General features: G+C 44.2%; 1 protein-coding gene across 1 annotated transcript in view; it reads left to right on the top strand.

Moving 5' to 3' along the window:
- The first annotated feature begins 338 nt into the window (after positions 1-338).
- LOC139403924 (integrin alpha-11-like) overlaps positions 339-20,822 on the top strand; it is an 87,655-nt gene continuing 67,171 nt past the window's right edge. The window contains exon 1 of the mRNA XM_071147130.1: positions 339-492. Coding sequence (XP_071003231.1) covers positions 441-492 — 52 coding nt within the window. The 5' untranslated portion in view covers positions 339-440. The remainder of the gene's footprint in view (positions 493-20,822) is intronic.

Raw genomic sequence — 20,822 nt, 5'->3', positions numbered from 1 at the left:
TGAAGAAAGTCTACTTTATCATCAGTGTATTTGGAAGCAGAAGAGAGAGGACACGCATTTCTTCAACTATACCATACCAAGGCACATAATGAATAATGGAATGACTGTATTCAAACTCCATCAACTTTGCCTCTGATTATCCAGAGAAACTGATCCAAGATCTGTACTTGCGGTGGATAGCTTGTGTGTCCCTCAGCTCACTGCTCTGTCTGAGTAGCAGAGGGACTGAGAGGAGAGTCCTGTCTGCTGGTTCAACGTGGACCTCCTTTCAGTTCAGCCACAGTCCCCTCCTACCTCCTCAGATATAGTGAGCATTTTGACTAGCCGCGGAGTCAACCAGAGCTGAATCTTTAACAGAGCACGCTGCTGGGTCTCTCTGCCTCAGCCCCCAGACACACACACACACACACACCATACACACACACACACCGACCAAACACATGGAGTACTGCCGCGCTGTGTTTCTCTGGATCTGCTGCAGCCTGTTACCAGGTGAGCTAACGTGTGTGTGTGTGTGTGTGTGTGTGTGTGTGTGTGTGTGTGTGTGTGTGTGTGTGTGTGTGTGTGTGTGTGTGTGTGTGTGTGTGTGTGTGTGTGTGTGTGCATGTGCATGTGTACAATAAGTAGTAGTTATTACATTTAATTTATTCCAGCTCTCTCTGGAAGGCACATAAAACGTTTGTGGCATAGCTTTTATAGGCGCTAAAGTTAGTCGAATGTTTGCATAAGAAGAGGCAGACAGTCTAGCTTTCAGTTCTCCAATATTTATATGGAAATGTAGACAGGAATATAATTCCACGGTGTCCGCAGTGAAGTGGCTTTCTGGAGAACTAGTAAATGAGTGTCTCTTCTCTCGTGCAGCGAATATCTTAAACTACTATAATATCAGTCTCATATCTTGATCTACTCTAATATCTAAGTTTCATATCTTAGTCTCATATCTTAATCTCATATCTAGAAATACTCTGATACCTTAGTATCATATCTCGAACTATCATATCTTATTCTCATATTTTAGTCTCATATATCTTAGTATCATATCTTGAACTACTCTCATATCTTAGTATCATATCTGCATCACATCCGGCCGTGATTGGGAGTCCCATAGGGCGGCACACAGTTGGCCCAGCGTCGTCCGGGTTTGGCCGGGGTAGGCCGTCATTTTAAATAAGAATTTGTCTTAGCTGACTTGCCTAGTTAAATAAAGGTTAAAAAAAATAGTATCATATTTTACTCTTATATCTTAGTCTCATATTTTGAACTATTCTAATATCTTAGCATCATATCTTGGAGCTCATACTGTGTGAGAGAGATGGGGGCTGACTTGGCTTATTGAAGGGATGTGCTGGTTCCCTCAGGTTTGACAGAGGTGCTCTGTCTCTCATTGAAAGCAGGCGTGTCCTTTGAAATGAAAGGTGGTGCTATCTGTTTAGAAACTAAGCGCTCAGAGTTTCCAGCATCTGGAAATGTGTGGTGTGCAGCCAGAACTGGGGTCAATTACCAGTAAAATTACAATAGCAGCAACATTTTGAAGTGGAATAGAGAGAGAGAGAGAGAGTTGTTTGAATTTGTCCTATGGCTATATGACCTGGATTGTATAACCTGATATATGGACTGCATCCCGCTGTCAATCTTCATCTATTTTAATTATATGGTAATATGAAATTGGACCAATGTCAAGAGAGATTGCTATGACAGGTGGCTTTTAAAGAGTGCACACGGCTCACAGTACTGGTAGCCATACATACTGTATATGTTAGTGTAATTGCTTCAGTCTATGGCAATGTACAGTATGTCACTGTGTAAGTGACATGGAAATGTCTGACGTTTCTTGTCCTCACTGCTTTCCAGTAATGTACTACTGACCTTAATCTAACAAGCAGTTGGATAGCACTAGGTTCCTATCAGGAATCAAGGTAAAACGCCAGTACAGACTGTGTGAAGTAACAGTGTTTATTGTAACAACAGGGGCAGGCAAACGACAGGTCAAGGCAGGCAGAGGTCGGTAATCCAGAGTAGAGGCCAAGGTACAGAACGCCAGGCAGGCTCAGGGTCAGGTCAGGCAGAGGTCGGTAATCCAGAGGTGGAGAAAGGTACAGGACAACAGGCAGACTCAGGGACAGGCAGAGTGGTCAGGCGGGCAGGAACAGGGTCAGGACAGGCAGAGTGGTCAGGCGGGCAGGAACAGGGTCAGGACAGGCAAGGGTCAAAAACCAGGAGGACGAGGAAAAAGAGAGACTAGGAAAACCAGGAGCTTAGACAAACGGCTGGTAGGGTTGAACAAACAAGATGAACTGGCACAGACAGACAGAAAACACAGGTATAAATACCCAGAGGATAAGTGGGGAAGATGGGCGACACCTGGAGGGGGTGGAGACAAGCACAAGGACAGGTGAAACAGGTCAGGGCGTGACAGGTTCCCATGGTTTTTACACCCTCTTGTTGAAGTAGACTAGCTATTATTAATCTTTGATTAGACGTTGTTAGATGACATGAGGCCAGAGGGTGGAGCAGTAGAGGAAATATTTACTGAGGTAGAGGAATTTGATGTTGGGTCCAAGTTTTGGACACATTCAGTCTTGCCGAGGGGAGGAAAGGTCAACCTTGAGAACACAGAAAGAGTCTGGAATGAGAAGGAGAGAAGCTGTTGGCCGGACTGGGAAAGAAGTCCTGACAATAAGACGGGAAAGGGCTGCATTCAAGATTTTATTTATCTATTGTGGGAGTGTTTGCATCACTACATGTCCTGTTTGAACGAGGCTGCTTAACATGGTCAGGATGGTGGTAGCGGGGATAGTGACATAGCTAAATGTCCTGTTTGAACGAGGCTGCTTAACATGGTCAGGATGGTGGTAGCGGGGATAGTGACATAGCTAAATGTCCTGTTTGAACGAGGCTGCTTAACATGGTCAGGATGGTGGTAGCGGGGATAGTGACATAGCTAAATGTCCTGTTTGAACGAGGCTGCTTAACATGGTCAGGATGGTGGTAGCGGGGATAGTGACATAGCTAAATGTCCTGTTTGAACGAGGCTGCTTAACATGGTCAGGATGGTGGTAGCGGGGATAGTGACATAGCTAAATGTCCTGTTTGAACGAGGCTGCTTAACATGGTCAGGATGGTGGTAGCGGGGATAGTGACATAGCTAAATGTCCTGTTTGAACGAGGCTGCTTAACATGGTCAGGATGGTGGTAGCGGGGATAGTGACATAGCTAAATGTCCTGTTTGAACGAGGCTGCTTAACATGGTCAGGATGGTGGTAGCGGGGATAGTGACATAGCTAAATGTCCTGTTTGAACGAGGCTGCTTAACATGGTCAGGATGGTGGTAGCGGGGATAGTGACATAGCTAAATGTCCTGTTTGAACGAGGCTGCTTAACATGGTCAGAATGGTGGTAGCGGGGATAGTGACATAGCTAAATGTCCTGTTTGAACGAGGCTGCTTAACATGGTCAGGATGGTGGTAGCGGGGATAGTGACATAGCTAAATGTCCTGTTTGAACGAGGCTGCTTAACATGGTCAGGATGGTGGTAGCGGGGATAGTGACATAGCTAAATGTCCTGTTTGAACGAGGCTGCTTAACATGGTCAGGATGGTGGTAGCGGGGATAGTGACATAGCTAAATGTCCTGTTTGAACGAGGCTGCTTAACATGGTCAGGATGGTGGTAGCGGGGATAGTGACATAGCTAAATGTCCTGTTTGAACGAGGCTGCTTAACATGGTCAGAATGGTGGTAGCGGGGATAGTGACATAGCTAAATGTCCTGTTTGAACGAGGCTGCTTAACATGGTCAGGATGGTGGTAGCGGGGATAGTGACATAGCTAAATGTCCTGTTTGAACGAGGCTGCTTAACGTGGTCAGAATGGTGGTAGCGGGGATAGTGACATAGCTAAATGTCCTGTTTGAACGAGGCTGCTTAACATGGTCAGAATGGTGGTAGCGGGGATAGTGACATAACTAAATGTGCTGTTTGAACGAGGCTGCTTAACATGGTCAGGATGGTGGTAGCGGGGATAGTGACATAGCTAAATGTCCTGTTTGAACGAGGCTGCTTAACATGGTCAGGATGGTGTTATAGCGGGGATAGTGACATAGCAAAATGTCATGGCATACATGCTGATGACAACTCATTGAGTGAACAACTGAGGGAGCTGTGCCAGCAAAGTTAGTGGGCTTCATGCCTTTGGTCAATAAGGACAAAGTCAGTGGACACTCATCCAGACAGAGTTACATAAAAAAGTACCTTCTGAAGCAGACCAAAGGTCATTTGATGCTGTCATTTCCACAGAGGATGAGGGTTTGCTGAAGGGTTGGCTGGATCACTATGTCATTTCCACAGAGGATGAGGGTTTGCTGTAGGGTTGGCTGGATCACTCTGTCATTTCCACAGAGGATGAGGGTTTGCTGAAGGGTTGGCAGGATCACTCTGTCATTTCCACAGAGGATGAGGTTTTGCTGAAGGGTTGGCTGGATCACTCTGTCATTTCCACAGAGGGTGAGGGTTTGCTGTAGGGTTGGCTGGATCACTCTGTCATTTCCACAGAGGATGAGGGTTTGCTGTAGGGTTGGCTGGATCACTCTGTCATTTCCACAGAGGATGAGGGTTTGCTGAAGGGTTGGCTGGATCACTCTGTCATTTCCACAGAGGATGAGGGTTTGCTGAAGGGTTGGCTGGATCACTCTGTCATTTCCACAGAGGATGAGGGTTTGCTGAAGGGTTGGCTGGATCACTCTGTCATTTCCACAGAGGATGAGGGTTTGCTGAAGGGTTGGCTGGATCACTCTGTCATTTCCACAGAGGGTGAGGGTTTGCTGAAGGGTTGGCTGGATCACTCTGTCATTTCCACAGAGGGTGAGGGTTTGCTGAAGGGTTGGCTGGATTATTCTGACATTTCCACAGAGGATGAGGGTTTGCTGAAGGGTTGGCTGGATCACTCTGTCATTTCCACAGAGGATGAGGGTTTGCTGAAGGGTTGGCTGGACAATTCTGACATATTCACAGCTGTCCACTGCTGCTGTCTATATGTGATCTTGCAGCTCTAACCAGTTGCAGCACTGTGGCTTCCTTCAGGTAGAATGTATTTAGAGATTGAAACATTAAGCCACATGAAGAGTGTACAGTCTGTTTGAGGTATGAACAGCCTGCGGGCATTCAACGGTTTTCCAAAGCTGTCACACAAGCCTGGCCGTGTTGTCAAGACAACACTTTACTTGTTAGGCCTGAGTGTGAGAGGGCAGGTTTAGAGGGCCAGGTTGGACTTGTTACACTGCTCATTGAGTTTTATGGGCTCATTAAGCGAGCAGTGTCATATCTCCCTCGGGCTGCACAAAAACACACAAAAACAGTTTAAAGTAAATAGTGGTGTTTGAAAATGGTTTCGCTTTTTAAAAAACCCGGTCGTTAGTAATTTCTTCGCTCACATACAGTCTGTATTCTTCACCTGTTAGATGTCTAATGTTGGTCATAGTACAGCATGTTTGTCCCAATGCAACATGTTTGTCCCCGTACAGAGCCCTCAGTAATTATTGGGACAGTGTGCATCATGTTGGTCATAGTACAGCATGTTTGTCCCAATGCAACATGTTTGTCCCCGTACAGAGCCCTCAGTAATTATTGGGACAGTGTGCATCATGTTGGTCATAGTACAGCATGTTTGTCCCAATGCAACATGTTTGTCCCCGTACAGAGCCCTCAGTAATTATTGGGACAGTGTGCATCATGTTGGTCATAGTACAGCATGTTTGTCCCAATGCAACATGTTTGTCCCCGTACAGAGCCCTCAGTAATTATTGGGACAGTGTGCATCATGTTGGTCATAGTACAGCATGTTTGTCCCAATGCAACATGTTTGTCCCCGTACAGAGCCCTCAGTAATTATTGGGACAGTGTGCATAGTTTTCTCTTCTTTGGGCTCTAAACTCCAAAACTTTGCATTTGAAACAATGACTATGCTGTTAAATTGAAGACTGCAAGCTTTAATTTGAGGGTGTATTCATGTTGGGTGAACTGTTTAGAAACATAGTACTTTTTGTACACAGTCTGACTGTGACAGTCCCTTCATTTTAAGGGACCAAAAAAATTGGGACAAATACTCATATGTGTGTAAAATAATTTGGTCCCATATTTATAGCACTCAATGACTACATCCAGCTTGTGACTCTACAAAGTTGTTGGATGCATTTGCTGTTTGTTTTGGTTGTGTTTCAGATTATGTTGTGCCAGAAATAAATGAATGGTAAATAATGGATTGTGTCATTGTATTGTACATGAGAATATAATATGTTTCTGAACAATTCCACAGTAATGTGGATGCGAACACGATTACAGTTCATCCTGAATGAATCATAAATAATGATGAGTGAGAAAGTTACAGACGTACAAATATCTTACCTCCAGGAAATGCTAACATCTCACCATTTCAATAACAGGGGGGAGGGGTTAGGATATTTGTTCATCTGTAACTTTCTCACTATGTAGAAAACGTGCTGTAATTTCTAAACGGTTCACCTGATATCGTGAAAATACCCTCAAATTAAAGCTGACAGACTGCATAGTCATTGTTTGATTTCAAATCTAAACTTTTGAAATGCTGTACAGCGTCAATGTCCCAATAATGAATCAATATGTCATTCAGCCAGTCCTTAGACCCTGACTGTTCCAGTTATGAATGTCCCGATGTCCCCACAGTGGCTTACAGCTGTGCATTACAACTCCCCCCAGACCTGCTCTGCAGACATGGCTTATACAGTCCATGGCGCTGCATCAAGCTCTGCCACCGAGGATTTAGTTAACCCTGGGAGGGCGTAGAGCTGGCCGAGAAGGCAGACAGCTTGCTTAGCAGTGCCCAACTCCTGTGTGGGAGTGGCACATCTGGTGCCAGATACTCCATCCCATCATGTCACCAGCACCATCCATTGTGAAGCATCTTTCAACAGAGGTCTGATGAGCTTTCCAGAGAAAAGCCTTCCAGCGCAAGAAGATCCAGAACGGGCCAACTAAAAGATGCTGAGTTGCACCTTTTACCTCATGTGAGGTGTACACCTCCAATCGCAGGGCTGCTCTTTCATGCGAGAGCTGCAATGTGAATTCCTTCATAAAGTTCAGAGAGCGTTTGACCGTTTCATATTAGAATCTGGAACGTGGACTTCTCCACCACGTACGTATAGGTGCACCATTGAAGGTTGGTTTTCAGAGAGGTGGTGGGGAGCTGCCGTCTCGCCATTTGGATTTGGTTAAAACTCAATCTGCTGGTCCAGAATCTTGGCCTGTGGGTAACAGTCATGCCCCGGAGCGTTATGACTGTTACCCACACACAGACCAGCATGGCAGACGCTGTGAGGTGGCCATGTGTGTGAAGTCTTTCACATCTTCCCTGAAAGCCCCCCGTGTCTATGTTTGACAAAATGTAGACACATTATTTTGTTCAGCACTGTGTAGCGCTGTATATGATGAGTCCCAGGTCACATTATGGACGTTGCATGGATCCTTTTAAAGGGCATCAGCATCACCTCTCATGAACTGAAACCTGACCATGACGCTGATTGTCCTTTGAGTAGCACGAAGCTCCATCAAGTCCTGTGTGAGGATCCATTCTAGCAGGCGTTGCACCCCTGGCTGTTCATAGTGCACCCGCGGGTCGTCTCTCCACCAGTGGGGCTGCGGTGGAGCTCCTGCAGCTTGGTGCTGGGCCAAAAGCAGTGGCTGGCCGGTCGGGCCCGTGGTTTATTTATCTGGGCAGAAGAGCCGGTACACAGGAAACCCGGCAAGACTCCGGCCTAGCTTTAGGAGCTGCTGATATTACTGGGAATATTAAATTGCTCTGCCACGTTAGGGGTTTGAAATGGAAACTGGATCCCCTCCCCATCTCACGCTTTCACCTCCACTCTTTCCGTCTCTCGCTCATTCTCTCTCTATGTTGTTCTTTTTGCTCTCTCTTTTTCTTGGTAGGAAGTACAGCATAGCTGCTCTGTGATGGTATCTGGGACAGTTTGCTTTATATAACGAGCCTCAGAGACATCAAAGCGCCGGGCTAGTGGAGTAATTTGTGTTTATGTGTATTTAAGACGGCACGCCTGGACAAATTATGCAAACCCATATGGGAAAGAATTCAAATATACCACCTGCTGTGAAGAATTATAGCTTTTCAGCACCAGTTCCTCCACCATTTAGCAGCATTTTTTATTTCAGCTTAATTAATATACTTGTTGACTCCCTCCGGATAATATTTTTGGGGGAGATCAAAGAACAGCTGAACATGTGAACCATTCATGCAACAGGAAATGAACAATGTGGAAAATATGTCAATATTTAGATTGAACGGTGTACTGTACATTGCAGTGATGGTAACCATGAATGGATGTTTTCTCCAACCAGAACATATAGTTTATGGCCATGTCATTCAATTTTGCAGGAAACAATGTGATGCCTTATCAACAACTGAACCATTTAGCAATAACATATGCTAGATATACAGTGCCTTCGGAAAGTATTCAGACCCCTTGACTTTTTCCACATTTGTTAGGTTACAGCCTTATTCTAAAATTGATTACATTGTTTATTTTCCTCACCAATCTACACACAATACCCCATAGTGACAAAGCAAAAACTGTTTTTTAGACATTTTTGCTAATATTATTAAAACATTTAAAACTGAAATATCACATTTACTTAAGTATTCAGACCTTTTACTCAGTACTTTGTTGAAGCACCTTTAGCAGGGATTACAGCCTCGAGTCTTATTGGGTATGACGCTCGAAGCTTGGCACACCTGTAATTGGGGAGTTTCTCCCATTCTTCTCTGCAGATCCTATCAAGCTCTGTCAGATTGGATGTGGAGCGTTGCTGCACAGCAATCCAGAGATGTTTCATCGGGCTGGGCCACTTTGTACAAAATTTTAACGGAAAATTGTTGAGTGCATATGTATTCACCCCATTTACTATGAAGCCCCTAAATAAGATCTGGTGCAACCAATTACCTTCAGAAGTCACATATTTAGTTAAATAATGTCCACCTAAAGTGCAATCTAAGTGTCACATGATCTGTCACATGATCTCAGTATATATACACCTGTTCTGAAAGGCCCCAGAGTCTGCAACACCACCAAGCAAGTGGCACCATGAAGCCCAAGGAGGTCTCCAACCAGGTCAGGGACAAAGTTGTGGAGAAGTACAGATCAGGGCTGGGTTATAAAAAAATATCAAAAACTTTGAACATCCCACGGAGCACCATTAAATCCATTATAAAAAAATTGAAAGAATATGGCACCACAACAAACCTGTCAATAGAGGGCCTCCCACCAAAACTCACAGACCAGGCAAGGAGGGCATTAATCAGAGGCAACAAAGAGACCAAAGATAACCCTGAAGGAGCTGCAAAGCTCCACAGCGGAGATTGGAGTATCTGTACATAGGACCACTTTAAGCCGTACATGCCACAGACCTGGGCTTTACGGAAGAGTGGTCAGAAAAAAGCCATTGCTTAAAGAAAAAAATAATCAAACACGTTTGGTGTTCACCATTAGGCCTGTGGGAGACTCCCCAAAGATATGGAAGAAGATACTCAGGTTAGATGAGACTAAAATTGAGCTTTTGGGCCATCAAGGCAAACACTATGTCTGGCGCAAACCCAATACCTCTCATCCCCCCGAGAACAGCATCCCACAGTGAAGCATGGTGGTGGCAGCATCATGCTGTCTTTCATTGGCAGAGTCTGGGAAACTGATCAGAACTTGAAGGAATGATGGATGGAGCTAAATACAGGGACATTTTTGAGGGAAACCTTATTCAGTCTTCAAGAGATTTGAGACTGGGACGGAGCTTCACCTTCCAGCAGGACAATGATCATAAGCATACTGCTAAAGCAACACTTGAGTGGTTTAAGGGGAAACTTTTAAATGTCTTGGAATGGCCTAGTCAAAGCACAGACTTCAATCCAATTGAGAATCTGTGGTATGACTTAAAGATTACTGTACACCAGCGGAACCCATCCAACTTGAAGGAGCTGGGGCAGTTTTGCCTTAAAGAATGGGTAAAAATCCCATTGGCTAGATGTGCCAAGCTTATAGAGACATACCCCAAGAGACTTGCAGCTGTAATTGCTGAAAAAGGTGGCTCTACAAAGTGTTGACTTTGGGGTGGTGAATAGTTATGCACGGTTGCTTGTTTCACAATAAAAATATTTTGCATCTTCAAAGTGGTAGGTAGTATGTTGTGTAAATCAAATGAAGAAACTGCCCAAAAACCTATTTTAATTCCAGATTGTAAGGCAACAAAATAGGAAAAATGACAATGGGGTGAATACTTTCGCAAGCTACTGTGGACAGATGTGTGCCTTTCCAAATCATGTCCAATAAATTGAATTTACCACAGGTGGACTCCAATCAAGTTGGAGAAATATCTCAAGGATGATCAGTGGAAGCAGGATGCACCTGAGCTCAATTTGAGTCTCATAGCAAAAGGTCTGAATACTTAAAACATTTGCAAACATTTCTAAAAACATATTTTTGCTTTGTCATTATGGGGTATTGTGTGTAGATTGCTGAGGAAATTGTTTTATTTAATACATTTTAGAATAAGGCTGTAACAAAATGTGGGAGAAACGAAGGGATCTGAATACCTCCCGAAGGCACTGTATTCTCACATATACTCTTGTATAATTTCTCTTGACAGAGCAGCAACATCTGTTGGCAGAATATACTAGTGAGATATACATATTTTGGAGGATTATAAAGATATTTTTTCTGCAGTTGCAGTGCTCTCATTAGATTTAAATTCTTCAGCTGCCTTGAAAGCAGAGGTAATCTCCTTTAAAACTGTCAACGTGAAAAATCAAAGTCTTCTAAAGAATGAACCATGACAAAGGAAATGGTTATTGTCCTGAATTTGACTTTGATACTGGTATCAAATACCATTTGATAATGGTATTGAATCCCAACTGTTAACTGCATCTCGAAAGTGACTGATGTTTTTTTCAAATGTATAGCCTACTTTCTATGAAAAAAAAAAATATAATAATTTTAACTACTAGGGCCAGGACGATACCAGTATCGCGAAACTCGTTAGTATCACAACAAAGAAACCAAACACAATGCGGATTTAAGTTCTTTAGGAAAACAGCATTAATGTTGGAAACAAACATCATTAGTTTGTCTTCCAGAGTCACATTTATTTATTTTATATCTATAGCTCACAATATTTTACATACAGCAGGTTTTTAAAGGACTGAAAGAGTTTGGTCTGCTTTGTGTTTACATTTTTGTCATGGATAAAATATTGTGATAATGGTATTGTCCTGACCCTACTAACTATCCCGACCAGCAATTAAATAACGAGTTCCAATGCATTTCACACGTTTGTCCAATACACACTTTTCTCTGTCAAGTCCATTTGTCCATCAAATGGAAATAAAAATGTATTTGGCCATTTTCTGCTTCTAACTATTTGTTTAATATATCAGCTCTCTATACTGCTCTAATCTTGGTAAAAATGATTAGCGATACACAACAGAACCATACCTGATCTGCCTCTTACATACTCTCTGAACCATTGGTTTGCCTCTCAGTGCTGAAGCTAACTCAACTTTGACCTTCTATTTATTTGTTATGTCGCCTCATAAACTTTGTTGGTGCTTTTACGTTGTGATCTCAGTAACAAAATACATTTCCCATGGAGAAAAAAGGATCACTTGACTTGACCCTCAGAGCCTAACAGATTGTAGAGCTGTATAGAGAGGACTGAGAGTGGGGTTTAGGGTATTCAAAATAGGCCCTACTGTGTTGACGTAAGAGAAGGGGGGGCTTGTCTTGGGGTCTGTTTTTGTGTGCTCTATGAAATCCATCTCTTCAACTCACTGGGCTGGGTTCTGACTGTTCACTGTGCTGGGTACTGACTGTTCACTGGGATGGGTTCTGACTTCTCACTGGGATGGGTACTGACTGCTCACTGGGATGGGTTCTGACTGCTCACTGGGCTGGGTACTGACTGCTCACTGGGCTGGGTTCTGACTTCTCACTGGGATGGGTACTGACTGCTCACTGGGATGGGTTCTGACTGCTCACTGGGCTGGGTACTGACTGCTCACTGGGCTGGGTACTGACTGCTCACTGGGCTGGGTACTGACTCCTCACTGGGCTGGGTACTGACTGCTCACTGGGCTGGGTACTGACTGCTCACTGGGATGGGTTCTGACTGCTCACTGGGCTGGGTACTGACTGCTCACTGGGATGGGTTCTGACTGCTCACTGGGCTGGGTACTGACTGCTCACTGGGATGGGTTCTGACTGCTCACTGGGATGGGTTCTGACTGATTACTAAGTAATGTTCTGACTGCTCACTGGGATGGGTACTGACTGCTCACTGGGATAGGTTCTGACTGCTCACTGGGATGGGTTCTGACTGATTACTAAGTAATGTTCTGACTGCTCACTGGGATGGGTTCTGACTGCTCACTGGGATGGGTTCTGTGTGCTCACTGGGTTGGGTTCTGACTGCTCAAGGTGCTGGGTTCTGACTGCTCAAGGTGCTGGGTTCTGACTGCTCACAGGGATGGGTTCTGACCGCTCACAGGGTTGGGTTCTGACCACTCAAGGGGTTGGGTTCTGACTGCTCACAGGGTTGGGTTCTGACCGCTCACAGGGTTGGGTTCTGACCACTCAAGGGGTTGGGTTCTGACTGCTCAAGGTGCTGGGTTCTGAATGCTCACAGGGATGGGTTCTGACCACTCAAGGGGTTGGGTTCTGACTGCTCACAGGGTTGGGTTCTGACTGCTCACAGTGTTGGGTTCTGACTGCTCACAGGGTTGGGTTCTGACTGCTCACAGGGATGGGTTCTGACCACTCAAGGGGTTGGGTTCTGACTGCTAACAGGGTTGGGTTCTGACCGCTCACAGGGTTGGGTTCTGACTGCTCACAGGGTTGGGTTCTGACTGCTCACAGGGATGGGTTCTGACCGCTCACAGGGTTGGGTTCTGACTGCTCACAGGGATGGGTTCTGACCGCTCACAGGGTTGTGTTCTGACTGCTCACAGGGTTGTGTTCTGACTGCTCACAGGGTTGGGTTCTGACTGCTCACAGGGTTGGGTTCTGACTGCTCACAGGGTTGGGTTCTGACCGCTCACAGGGATGGGTTCTGACTGCTCACAGGGTTGGGTTCTGACCGCTCACAGGGTTGGGTTCTGACTGCTCACAGGGATGGGTTCTGACCGCTCACAGGGTTGGGTTCTGACTGCTCACAGGGTTGGGTTCTGACTGTGAAATCTTTTTTTCCAAGTAATAATCCTCTAACTCTATGTCATTAAGCGTGATGACTTTTAAAGCTGCCTCTTTCTTTCTCTTGGTACTTCTCCATTTCTCTCTCTATTTCCTGCTCTACTTTAGTGTTAAATCACTGTCATCACAAGCTGGCTCATAGCCCTTGACGTCAGACAAGAAAAATTGCAATGAAATGTACATCCCAACATGAACCCTGACCTTACAGTAGCCAAGACGTCTGTCTTCCACTGTATATAATATAGAGACAAAGTGGTGTGAGACCTGAGACCGGTGAAACGAAGACACTGTATACAGCTGGAGTTGAAAGAGAAGATAGATGAATGAAGAGCCAGAATGAAAGGAAGTTATGTTGACGAAGATTATGTTTTCCATCCTGCTCTCTCCTCTCTGTCAAGAAGAAGATCTACTCATGTCTTCCATCTCCTCAACAAAAATGTGCTTGCTGCTTGCTTCCTCCGTTGGAAATAAAAAAATCCACATGATGCTGTTTTCATTAATAAGCCATTTGGGGTAACTTGGTGACAGCGAGAAAAGCCGAAAAAGTATCGTCTCTGATACGCATTTTAATTGAATCCAGAAAGGAATTGCGTTTTCCCATAATGCTCTTAGTGTCCAGAGGAAGTGAGGAGAAGTAATCTACACCATCACAAATCCGCTCTGTCTTTTGATCAGTCCCCATAGTTGTGTTTGCGGTCCTTTCCATTTTGATCTCTGAGATGAATTTGTCTTGTCTGGTTCCCACATGGTCTAATCAGGGTTTCACCACAGTGCTTAAACGCTCTGCTCAACTTCTACCAGAAATACACATCTGGGAAGGCATGTGGGTTGCAATTATTGATCTTTCTCAGCTCAGCACCTGTGGTAGATTTCTAAATCTGATCTCACGTACAGAAAACAATTAAGGGGGTCGAATTTGACTGGGAAGGGAATTCCCTACCCTGATGTGAGCATCGTACAGTCAATGGTCAGTCATCATCTGATGAAGAGTGATCTGCCAATCAGAGGGCTGCTGCCTGGCATCAGTATTCTAGATGCCATCTCCAGCCTTTATGCCATTAAAAGCAAGGCACTCAGTGTGTTTGTCTCGGGTGTTGGTAGAAAACAAATAGATGCATTTACGTTTCCTCAGAATAAGACAATAAGGTTGATAATGCTTCTGTTCTTCTTGTCGTAAAGTCTTGTCTTAGCCAAGTACAATGGCAATAACCTTAAATAATGTTATTCAGTGTAGATCAGTGCTATTCTGACTTTAGTGTTCATTCAGTGCTACATAATGTTGGCATCTAGTAAAAGGAAATCTATTTTGGTATTTGTTTCATTAGTCCCATTGTTGATACAGTTCCATGTTTTACAATGTCAGCAATCAACTTTTCAAGACATACTGTACATGTCAAAATACAGAAATACAGCAGGTATGATGCATTTTGTACACCGGCTGTTTTTCTGTATTTAAAAAAAAGAAGTTAATATAATTTTTCTGTGGAGTTTTCCTTTAATGTACTTTGTATACAGTATGTCCATTTAAATGAGCAGGATGGAAATATCCATGTAAGCTGCTACATGATTTCAACATCCAGTCTTCAAATCAAATTACATTTATTTATATAGCCCTTCGTACATCAGCTGATATCTCAAAGTGCTGTACAGAAACCCAGTGTAAAACCCAAAACAGCAAGCAATGCAGGTGTAGAAGCATGGTGGCTAGGAAAAACTCCCTAGAAAGGCCAAAACCTAGGAAGAAACCTAGAGCGGAACCAGGCTATGAGGGGTGGCCAGTCCTCTTCTGGCTGTGCCGGGTGGAGATTATAACAGAACATGGCCAAGATGTTCAAATGTTCATAAATGACCAGCATGGTTAAATAATGATAATCACAGTAGTTGTCGAGGGTGCAGCAAGTCAGCACCTCAGGAGTAAATGTCAGTTGGCTTTTCATAGCCGGTCATTAAGAGTATCTCTACCACTCCTGCTGTCTCTAGAGAGTTGAAAATAGCAGATCTGGGACAGGTAGCAGTCCGGTGAACAGGTCAGGATTACATAGCCGCAGGCAGAACAGTTGAAACTGGAGCAGCAGCACGGCCAGGTGGACTGGGGACAGCAAGGAGTCATCATGCCAGGTAGTCCTGAGGCATGGTCCTAGGGCTCAGGTCCTCCGAGAGAATGAGAGAATTAGAGAGAGCATACTTAAATTCACACAGGACACCGGATAAGACAGGAGAAGGACTCCAGATATAACAAACTGACACTAGCCCCCCGACACATAAACTACCGCAGCATAAATACTGGAGGCTGAGACAGGAGGGGTCAGGAGACACTGTGGCCCCATCCGATGATACCCCCGGACAGGGCCAAACAGGAAGGATATAACCCCACCCACTTTGCCAAAGCACAGCCCTCACACCATCTTCAACCACCAACTTACCATCCTGAGACAAGGCCGAGTATAGCCCACAAAGATCTCCGCCACAGCACAACCCAAGGGGGGCGGGGCAACCCAGACAGGAAGATCACGTCAGTGACTCAACCCACTCAAGTGTGTTGCACCCCTCCTAGGGATGGCATGAAAGAGCACCAGTAAGCCAGTGACTCAGCCCCTGTAATAAGGTTAGAGGCAGAGAATCCCATTGGAGAGTGGGGAACCGGCCAGGCAGAGACAGCAAGGGTGGTTCGTAGCTCCAGAGCCTTTCCATTCACCTTCACACTCCTGGGCCAGACTACACTCAATCATATGACCCACTGAAGAGATGAGTCTTCAGTAAAGACTTAAAGGTTGAGACCGAGTTTGCGTCTCTCACATGGGTAGGCAGACCATTCCATAAAAATGGAGCTCTATAGGAGAAAGCCCTGCCTCCAGCTGTTTGCTTAGAAATTATAGGGACAATTAGGAGGCCTGTGTCTTGTGACCGTAGCGTACGTGTAGGTATGTACGGCAGGACCAAATCAGAAAGATAGGTAGGAGCAAGCCCATGTAATGCTTTGTAGGTTAGCAGTAAAACCTTGAAATCAGCCCTTGCCTTAACAGGAAGCCAGTGTAGGGAGGCTAGCACTGGAGTAATATGATCAAATTGTTTGGTTCTAGTCAGGATTCTATCAGCCGTATTTAGCACTAACTGAAGTTTATTTAGTGCTTTATCCGGGTAGCCGGAAAGTAGAGCATTACAGTAGTCTAACCTTGAATTAACAAAAGCATGGATTAATTTTTCTGCATCATTTTTGGACAGAAAGTTTCTGATTTTTGCAATGTTACGTAGATGGAAAAAGCTGTCCTTGAAACAGTCTTGATATGTTCTTCAAAAGAGAGATCAGAGTCCAGAGTAGCGCCGAGGTCCTTCACAGTTTTATTTGAGACGACTGTACAACCATCAAGATTAATTGTCGGATTCAACAGAAGATCTCTTTGTTTCTTGGGACCTAGAACAAGCATCTCTGTTTTGTCCGAGTTTAAAAGTAGAAAGTTTGCAGCCATCCACTTCCTTATGTCTGAAACACAGGCTTCTACCGAGGGCAATTTTGGGGCTTCACCATGTTTCATTGAAATGTACAGCTGTGTGTTATCCGCATAGCAGTGAAAGTTAACATTATGTTTTCGAATGACATCCCCAAGAGGTAAAATATACAGTGAAAGCAATAGTGGTCCTAAAACGGAACCTTGAGGAACACCGAAATTTACAGTTGATTTGTCAGAGTACAAACCATTCACAGAGACAAACTGATATCTTTCCGACAGATAAGATCTAAACCAGGCCAGAACTTGTAGACCAATTTGGGTTTCCAATCTCTCCAAAAGAATGTGGTGATCGAGCAGCAGTAAGGTCTAGGAGCACGAGGACAGATGTTAGAGACTCGGTCTGATGCCATTAAAAGGTAATTTACCACCTTCAGAAGTGCAGTCTCAGTGTTATGATGGGGTCTAATACCAGACTGAAGTATTTCGTATATATTGTTTGTCTTCAGGAGGGCAATGAGTTGCTGCGCAACAGCTTTTTCAAACATTTTTGAGAGGAATGGAAGATTCGATATAGGCCGATAGTTTTTTATATTTTCTGGGTCAAGGTTTGGCTTTTTCAAGAGAGGCTTTATTACTGCCACTTTTAGTGAGTTTGGTACACATCTGGTGGATAGAGAGCCGTTTATTATATTCAACATAGGAGGACCAAGCACAGGAAGCAGCTCTTTCAGTAGTCTTCTGCACTATAACATGAATGATCAACTTCAATATGACTACTACCGCTTCTCCTCACACAAACCTTCAGCCATCCATCCACCCCTTTCAATATGACTACTACCGCTTACAAAACCTTCAGCCATCCATCCACCCCTTTCAATATGACTACTACCGCTTACAAAACCTTCAGCCATCCATCCACCCCTTTCAATATGACTACTACCGCTTCTCCTCACACAAACCTTCAGCCATCCATCCACCCCTTTCAATATGACTACTACCTCTCCTCCTCACACAAACCTTCAGCCATCCATCCACCCCTTTCAATATGACTACTACCACTAATCGTCACACAAATCTTCAGCCATCCATCCACCCCTTTCAATATGACTACTACCGCTTACAAAACTTTCAGCCATCCATCCACCCCTTTCAATATGACACCTACCGCTTCTCCTCACACAAACCTTCAGCCATCCATCCACCCCTTTCAATATGACTACTACCGCTTACAAAACCTTCAGCCATCCATCCACCCCTTTCAATATGACTACTACCGCTTCTCCTCACACAAACCTTCAGCCATCCATCCACCCCTTTCAATATGACTACTACCGCTTCCACCCCATTCCTACTACATCCTCACACAAACCTTCAGCCATCCATCCACCCCTTTCAATATGTCTACTACTTACAAAACCTCAGCCATCCATCCACCCCTTTCAATATGACTACTACCGCTTCTCCTCACACAAACCTTCAGCCATCCATCCACCCCTTTCAATATGACTACTACCGCTTACAAAACCTTCAGACATCCATCCACCCCTTTCAATATGACTACTACCGCTTACAAAACCTTCAGCCATCCATCCACCCCTTTCAATATGACTACTACCGCTTCTCCTCACACAAACCTTCAGCCATCCATCCACCCCTTTCAATATGACTACTACCTCTCCTCCTCACACAAACCTTCAGCCATCCATCCACCCCTTTCAATATGACTACTAACGCTTATCCTCACACAAACCTTCAGCCATCCATCCACCCCATTCAATATGACTACTACCGCTTCTCCTCACACAAACCTTCAGCCATCCATTCACCCCTTTCAATATGACTACTACCGCTTCTCCTCACACAAACCTTCAGCCATCCATCCACCCCTTTCAATATGACTACTACCTCTCCTCCTCACACAAACCTTCAGCCATCCATCCACCCCTTTCAATATGACTACTAACGCTTATCCTCACACAAACCTTCAGCCATCCATCCACCCCTTTCAATATGACTACTACCGCTTATCCTCACACAAACCTTCAGCCATCCATCCACCCCTTTCAATATGACTACTACCGCTTACAAAACCTTCAGCCATCCATCCACCCCTTTCAATATGACTACTACTGCTTACAAAACCTTCAGCCATCCATCCACCCCTTTCAATATGACTACTACCGCTTCTCCTCACACAAACCTTCAGCCATCCATCCACCCCTTTCAATATGACTACTACCTCTCCTCCTCACACAAACCTTCAGCCATCCATCCACCCCTTTTAATATGACTACTAACGCTTATCCTCACACAAACCTTCAGCCATCCATCCACCCCTTTCAATATGACTACTACCGCTTCTCCTCACACAAACCTTCAGCCATCCATCCACCCCTTTCAATATGACTACTATCGCTTACAAAACCTTCAGCCATCCATCCACCCCTTTCAATATGACTACTACCGCTTCTCCTCACACAAACCTTCAGCCATCCATCCACCCCTTTCAATATGACTACTACTGCTTATCCTCACACAAACCTTCAGCCATCCATCCACCCCTTTCAATATGAGTACTATCGCTTACAAAACCTTCAGCCATCCATCCACCCCTTTCAATATGACTACTACCGCTTACAAAACCTTCAGCCATCCCTCCATCCACCCCTTTCAATATGACTACTACTGCTTATCCTCACACAAACCTTCAGCCATCCATCCACCCCTTTCAATATGATTACTACCGCTTACAAAACCTTCAGCCATCCATCCACTCCTTTCAATATGACTACTACCGCTTACAAAACCTTCAGCCATCCATTCACCCCTTCCACCCACCCTCACGCAGACTGAGAAATGTCAATCAAACTCAGTGACAGACAGCTCTACTGTTTACCTACAGCCCCTACAGTGTAAAAGATCTGCTTGCCTTTTGGGACAAGGCTCTGTTTACAGTGAGCTAGGAGATCAGGGAGAGAGGGGTAAGGCCAGGGCTCTTCACAGGCATGAGGGGAATGGAAACAATTATCATTCTGAGATGACATCATGAGACCTCCATGGCTATGTTTGTTTCTGTACGAGATACTTAAGGTACTGGAGTTCAGGTGTCATAGCCTAGAGATATTCCAAGGGAAAATACTATAGTTTTCTTGGATCAGACGCATCAGCGGTAGCCTGTTTTCAATAGCACCTTAGAGGCTGCTGCCTATATACATAGACTTGAAATCACTGGCCACTTTAATAATGGAACACTAGTCACTTTAATAATATTTACATATTTTGCATTACTCATCTCATTTGTATATAATGTATTCTATTCTACTGTATTTTAGTCTATGCTGCTCCAACATTGCAAGTCCAAATATTGATATTTATTTTTTATTTTTTATTTATTTTTATTTTATTTCACCTTTATTTAACCAGGTAGGCTAGTTGAGAACACCTTTATTTAACCAGGTAGGCTAGTAGAGAACACCTTTATTTAACCAGGTAGGCTAGTTGAGAACACCTTTATTTAACCAGGTAGGCTAGTTGAGAACACCTTTATTTAACCAGGTAGGCTAGTTGAGAACACCTTTATTTAACCAGGTAGGCTAGTTGAGAACACCTTTATTTAACCAGGTAGGCTAGTTGAGAACACCTTTATTTAACCAGGTAGGCTAGTTGAGAACACCTTTATTTAACCAGGTAGGCTAGTTGAGAACACCTTTATTTAACCAGGTAGGCTGGTTGAGAACACCTTTATTTAACCAGGTAGGCTAGTTGAGAACACCTTTATTTAACCAGGTAGGCTAGTTGAGAACAAGTTCTCATTTGCAACTGCGACCTGGTCAAGATAAAGCATAGCAATCGACACATACAACAACACAGAGTTACAGATGGAATAAACAAAACATACAGTCAATAATACAGTAGAACAAAAGAAAACAAAAAGTCTATATACAGTTAGTGCAAATGAGTTAAGGTAAATTCGATTCCTTTACTTTAGATTTTGTGTGTATTGTTGTGAAATTGTTAGATAGTACTCATAAGATATTACTGCACTGGAGCTAGAAACACAAGCATTTTGCCACACCCGCAATAACATTTGCTAAACATGTGTA

This window comes from Oncorhynchus clarkii, unplaced genomic scaffold, assembly GCF_045791955.1.
Source record: "Oncorhynchus clarkii lewisi isolate Uvic-CL-2024 unplaced genomic scaffold, UVic_Ocla_1.0 unplaced_contig_13632_pilon_pilon, whole genome shotgun sequence".
NCBI lineage: Eukaryota > Metazoa > Chordata > Actinopteri > Salmoniformes > Salmonidae > Oncorhynchus > Oncorhynchus clarkii.
The sequence above is the reverse complement of the archived record's forward strand: the minus strand, read 5'-3'. Positions and strand labels throughout refer to the sequence as shown.